Here is a 6,550-nt window from a genome sequence, read left to right as displayed (position 1 = left end):
TTATTGACAACAAATATCCACAGTCTGGGCTGTACACTGAGGCTATTTGCCAGTTTCCAGGGCTATTTAAAATGGCGTAAAGTAGCCACAGCTATCAGTAATAACAGAAAACCATGGATGTTGGACCATTTAGATCTAGATAAGACCTGCCGGCGCCCATACTGCGACGACGCCTTTTGTTTTTGATTTCCTGTTATAATCTGTGAGTTTGTACTTCCCTCGGCTCATGCCTATCATGAGCTGTCCTCTGTGAAAAGCATCTGGTAAGTTTCCTGCCTTTCATTTGTCTTTTTGGGATGTTTTAGTGCGATTAATGATGCATGTAACCCAAGAATATTTTTTCTTTGTGGCTTAAAGCCTTGCACAGTTAATACACATTGAACCCTGGGTAATAAAAGGGGTGGCGGAATAAGCTTTAATTGAAGGACTGCCGAGTGGGTTTCTAATATGGAAACACTCTGAGGACAGACTTTTTGGTTGTTTTGTTTCTTTTGTAAGACCCAAAACCTGAGGGGCTACTTGTTGGTTGGAATAAATTTAGAGGTGGAGAAAGAGTGCCGGGGTTATTCTTCACAACAGTGGGCAACCACGTGGACGCTAAAAAGCTGCTAGTACATGTCCCAGGGCCCCCTCAATCGACAGAATAAAAAAAAGGAACTCATGTGGTGGAGTGCATAATGTGTGCACTTTAAGTGATAGCCGTTCTACCATTCCACCATCCAAGGCCCACGGACAGGCTTGGCGGGGGTTTCCACCATCTTCCTCTGTGTTTCTCCCCTATTTGTTTCCTTTCAGTTTCAACACAGCGTTACTCTCCAGAACCCTTTTGGGACTGGTGTTGGGTGTGCTTGATTTCACTTTTTTTTATGCATTGAATTTTTATGCTCTCCAGCCACAATACTGTTGTTTATTTTTATGATTTCTCTCTCTGGCCTTCTCCTCCTTCTCCTTCCCCTCCTCCTTACCTTTGGTGCTTGGCTTTACTTTTGCTTCTCTTTTCTCCTCCCCCAGCTATGACAACCAACACCACCGGGGATGGTAAGGCCGCCGTCCCTGGTCCTCTGTCATCTCCCCCTAGTCGTTCCCACACTTCCTGTCACGTCCCATCACACAGCCTGGATGCCACCAGAATTCCCCATCCATTGGTTCGATCTCATGGTGCAGCCCTTAGCCGCTTGGCGTAGACACATCAACTGGTAGACTTTTGTGTAGTGACCTGCCTTTTGCTTGCACGCTGCTCCTATAGTGATCACATCCCTTAAGCTATTGGTGTGGGTAGCATTGTGTGGTGTTACAACTTCTTCGGGTTAAAAGGCAGGGTAAAAACACGATTATAGAAACTGGAGTCGCACACCTACTCTCCCATAACTGACCATTGAGACATTTAGTCTCTTTCTATCCTAATTCCTCCTTCAGTTGATGCGGCTCCCTTTCGTAGGAGCAGGGAAGAACTCTGTCACATTTGTGGCCACTCTCTGAGGCCCATTAGGACTATTTATAGGCCCTTATTTGTGAAGAATAATTGGGAGTCTAATGGCATGCAAAGAAGTTGCATTGAATGAATTTGAAGCCTTTTTCTATTTGTATACGAAACGTAAATGTGAATTAAGGCTCCTCTGCGTAGTAGACAGCTGCTAGAAACACGCAGAACAATAAAAACGTCCTTTCAAAACCAGCGTTGGTATTGTAAAAGGATGTTCTGTCGCTGCCAAGTGATTTAGAATGAATGCCTCTATTATAGAGATTTACATTGACGAACTGAGTGCGACTAAATTAAATAAAGGGGCGCTGTCATAAAACCAGGAGCCTTACCTGTCCGTTGCTGGGTGGTAAGGTGGTGTTGTCAACAGGAAGTAAGCACCGGAGAAACATCACGATGGCGGTCGTACACGGCCGTAGGACAGTCCAATATTATGAAAGTGGCCACCGTAGCCAAAAGAGTTCTTGCAATGTCCTGTAAAGACAGATACAAAATCACCTGACCACCTCCCGTTCGACTGATACAACATTATTCTGCGATCAATACTACATAGCTGGCCTTTTGGGAGGACGTTAACCAGAAACGATCGTAATGAGATTTTTCATTTGAGTTTAGCATACATTCATATGGAATAATACATGAATCAGCCACTGACTATAGATGTCTTCATGAACACTAAAATGACTACATGGACCTGAACATTTTGTGTAGTCTTCAGAAGCTCTCAGATTGTTTGTTGTGCTCGCCGGGCACCGTGACACCACCCCGGGGCCCCCCGCAAAGCACGGAGGGTATAGAGCCGAGTGTGGAGTACATTAGCCACAATACAGCAGAATTCCAATGAGTGAAATCAAGTTTCATTTTGGGGGCTTCTAAAGAATGCTTTCAGTGATAAGGAGGTAGGAAGTGGGAAAACTGCATGTTTTGATGGGTTGTATTAGGCCTTTGAAGTTATTTCAACAGGGGGCTGAAAGTTAGTGCGTGAGCAATAATCTTTTAGAATATAATCAAAAACTCAATTTTTGACCCATTGCTACCTACCAGATCACACTAGCAGCTGGACTCATCGGGCGGCTGAGAAAACAAGTTGTTCACACACAGAGAGACACACACACACAGAGAGACACACACACACAGAGAGACACACACACACACACACACACACACACACACTAACACTACCCATGTGAAACCGCGAGTTTTCAATTTGGAAATATCTGAGCTCTGACCAAACTGAACCCAAATCAAACCAAGTTAAAGTGTGCTGAGAAAACGTCTTCTTTGCATGGAAATAAAGTCAATAGAAAATGTTTATGCTTGCAGTTTGTTAGAACTGATTTAATGAAGCCTTTTGCTTTTGAAAACAGTAAATCTTCTGCTATTACTACTAAAGAAGTCAATAGAGGGTATCATAACTGAGAATGTCTGAAATTGATCAAATAATTTACAGAGCAGCAGCTATCAGTTGTGCATCACACATACACAGACAGATCTTGTACTGGCATATTGTTAGATATCGGCACTGACCTATAGAGAGACGGGTCCTTCTTCAGAATGTCCATGTTAATGTGCTGCTCGATGAGGCTGTAGAGCAGGATGGGCAGCGAGGTGAAGCTGATGTTGTACAGAGTCAAGTAGGCTGTATCATACAGCGGCTGGGGAGAAGGGAGCATTTGAGTTATTTCCTTTGTCTTATTCCTTATGATTGTTGTTTATTTATGTTTGTTTGTGTGTATGTACTAACCTGTTGTGAGAAGCCACAGAAGAACTGGTAGAGGAACTGGGGGAAAATGAAACAGACATTCTGGGAGAGGAAAGGAAGGAAATGAGAGAAAAGAAGAGCAGGTCAGTGGTTGTAGAAGTGATTCAAAGTTTGTTTGTTTGTTGCAAATTCTTGCTCGGATTAAAAACTCTAACTAAAGAGATGTGACAGTTTAGAGTTGATGTTCTTACTGACAGTGACTGCATTTAAAAATACTAGAACTAAAACATAAATAAATGTTCAGTAACAAAACTGTAACCAAATCTTCAAAGCCATAATACAAACTAGATTACAAAAAAGAATACAGCGTTCATTAAACGAGCAGACAGACTACCTTGTAGAAGAAGTATTGCACGAGTTCAGAGATGCGTATGTAGTAATAGTGTCCGTGGACGAGCAGCATCTTCTTGAGGTGTTTGAACTTTGGGATGGCGTAGTCACTGTTCCTCACCGCCTGACGACCTTCCTTACCCATGATACCTGCAGTTAAAATCAGATCATTACTGTAACACTGGTAGCCAGAGACAATATAAATATTACACAGGCAACTGTACACCTTTGTTGAGGGGTAGACTTGGTCTAAGCTTTCCTAAATCTATTAAATGAAAACAGATTAGTGGCCCCTTTTATCTATTATGCCCCAATTTTAGGACAACGCAGTAAAACAATAATCCTAAACATACAAATGAGGCAACCAAGCGGTTTTTATAGCCAAAATGAATGTTCTTGATTGGTCCTGTCTGTCACATGACTGCAGTCAAACTCCAGTTATCTCCTAAACATAGGGGATTGTGTATAAAAAGCTCAGAAATTCTGTCACTGTACATCTGATGTGGATGTAATTAAAGACTAAAGAATAAAGTTGTGCAAAGTGTTCATGAGTTCATGTTACAGGTAGATGTAGCATGCAGTGCAGGATTGGACAAAACTTGCTAACCGATGCCAACGTGGGCCTCTAGGATCATGCTGACATCATTAGCTCCGTCTCCAACAGCCAGCGTGATCGGGTGCTCCTTGGAGGCTTTGATCAGCTTCACAATCTAGAAATACAAAAACAGTCAATGACTGCTTCAACGCTACTCATTCTGATCTGTCTCTTACAGACCCTCCTCTACAGTGAGTCAGAAGACAATACAGGTGCTGTCTGTTGTCTGTCCATGGTCTTTGTACCTGTGCTTTTTGGAGTGGCGCCATTCGACAGCAGAGCACGGCGCTGCAGTTGCGGCAGATTTCTAAGAAGATCTCTTTGTAGTTCCCTGAGTTTGAGTCCTCCTGGGTGGGCCTCATCACCGCGGAGAGGGTGGCTCCATCAATGATCAAACCGTAGTCAGTACAGTCACCTGAAAAACTGCACAAACAGAAGAAAACACAGTCTGTACAGCAACTGCTTGATGGTACTCAATGAAACACAAAGCCAAACAGGACCGCTTCACTGGATTCCATTCAGCTACAACAATACACTTTCTTCTATTGTTGTCTTTTTGCCACAGAAATAGAACCGCCTCTCACAAAAAAAACGCACACACACCCAGAGAAAGTGTCCCTGGTCATGGTTCCGTGCTGCCTCAGGACGGTCCTGCTCAGGTCAAACAGGACATCGTGAAGGCTCTGCTCCTCTGTGCGTTTGGTGGTCAGCTCCAGGATCTGGGTGTTGCGGTGAAACAGCTTGCTGGCATAGCAGGTCGCGGCCGCTGTCTCCATCTTATCGCCGGTCAGCACCCACACCTTCATACCTGCTTTGTGGAGAGACTCGATGGTGTCCGCTGCCTTTTCCTGGAGCCTGTCGTGATGGAAAGTAGGACAGCACAGACAAAGAAAGAGAGACATTTTGGTGGTCTGTAAATATTTATTGGGGGAGAAAATAGCCCAGCAACAATAGAGTCATGCAGTCTTACAAAGCTTGGATCATTTACACTCTGCCTCTTTCTGCACAGGATGAGTTCTCTTGTAATGCCCTCTGGGTTAACAATCCCTTTTAAGCCTGCACTATAATTGCTTTAGTAGCAAGTGTGCGATTGGAGGGTTGAACTGCCTCTTGCCCTCACTCAGCGTGGCTCACTCAGAAGTGGGGCAGCACTTGTCATGACAGCAGCACGCACAGAATCAAGAGTTAGTGCTTAGGGGTTGTTTGAAATGACATTTAGACTCTCAGATCTAAAATGTGCAAGCATGAAACCAAATTATTGTAATCGAGCAAAAGACTGGAGTTCTATATAATTAGCAGCAAAGAGATCCTCCACCTGTCCTCCACAGCAGTGGCTCCCAGCAGGATCAGGTCTTTCTCGATGATGTCGTAAGCCTCAGCCAGCCGTTTGTCTCGGTCTTGTAGAGCCAATTTGGCCCCGTTCAGCAGGTGGCAAACCTCCTGGTACTGTTCAGGACTCAGAGGCCGATAGGCAACACAAAGTGTCCTCAGACCCTCCTGGAGGAGAGGAGAGATTCGAACATTCAGAGTTAGAAGGATCAATAGAGAAGCAAACAAACAAACAGCAAAATACAGACATTTGCTTGACTCAGAGCCTCGAATATGAGTGTGTGTTGTGTGGGCAGGCACTGCTCTTTCCATTTGAACCTCACCAGTACAACACCCACAGTAGATCTTCCTGTTTGCACTGCGAGCTAGATTTATCTGCAGCTGCAAGCACGAGATGTGAGGTCTTAATGGCCTGGTTTTCACTGCAGGTTCATTTCACTTTTTTTAGGTCAACTTTCGAACTAGAAACCTCACCCTCAAATACTCTGTAACAATCAACATGTGACATTCAGTTTGGGAATCATTTGGTGATTAGGGTTTATGTGCATTTCTTCTACCTCAGTTGGTTATTTCCTACATTTCCCAGAGGAATCTTTGACAATCAAATCAAAAGTCTAATGCCATGGATCAATCTGTGCTTGAGGGTGGATTCTTTCCTCAGCGTAGGTTGTTCTTTCATAAAAGTTGTTTTGATTGTGTGTCCTACAGCCTGCAGGATGGCAGTAATGAGATGAAATACATGTTAATTAACTGCAATGTCTAACAGCTGATGGGGAAAACTAGCAGGGCAATTTGGGTCTGTTAGAAGTCACACTGGACCCTCTATGGAAAAATACAGAACAAATGTTTGATGGAAGTGGGCCATGCTCCACTGATCGACTTCCTGTGGTAACCATGGAAACGGCTGTGGCCATGTGCTGTAACTATGGAAACCACTGTCACACAACCTTTAAAACTCTCACAGGGTGAATCATGGTGATAATGTTGTGAGAGAATACTTCCTGTAATTTTAGGAATCTTTAGTATGAGAAAGATTTCAGGTGTGTGTGTGTGT

General features: G+C 43.8%; 2 protein-coding genes across 2 annotated transcripts in view; one reads left to right on the top strand and one right to left on the bottom strand.

Moving 5' to 3' along the window:
* The window catches only part of LOC118340176 (probable phospholipid-transporting ATPase IH), a 25,915-nt gene extending 24,731 nt beyond the window's left edge, over positions 1–1,184 (top strand). Inside the window, exon 5 of the mRNA XM_035678047.1 lies at positions 1,012–1,184. Coding sequence (XP_035533940.1) covers positions 1,012–1,184 — 173 coding nt within the window. The remainder of the gene's footprint in view (positions 1–1,011) is intronic.
* A 1,823-nt stretch (positions 1,185–3,007) lies between these two features.
* LOC118340039 (probable phospholipid-transporting ATPase IH) lies at positions 3,008–5,664 on the bottom strand (the record flags this gene model as incomplete). The annotated part of the gene is given in 7 exon segments (XM_035677886.1): positions 3,008–3,135; positions 3,225–3,284; positions 3,577–3,722; positions 4,180–4,282; positions 4,413–4,590; positions 4,771–5,022; positions 5,483–5,664. Coding segments are annotated over 7 exon segments (1,049 nt in total), but the record flags the coding sequence as incomplete, so codon positions are not given.
* Between the last annotated feature and the right edge of the window lie 886 nt (positions 5,665–6,550).

The sequence above is a fragment of the Morone saxatilis genome, unplaced genomic scaffold, assembly GCF_004916995.1.
Source record: "Morone saxatilis isolate NCDOM2014 unplaced genomic scaffold, NCSU_SB_2.0 Contig6, whole genome shotgun sequence".
Classification (NCBI taxonomy): Eukaryota; Metazoa; Chordata; class Actinopteri; family Moronidae; genus Morone; species Morone saxatilis.
Note: the sequence above shows the minus strand (reverse complement) of the source record. Positions and strands in the feature narration are given on the sequence as shown.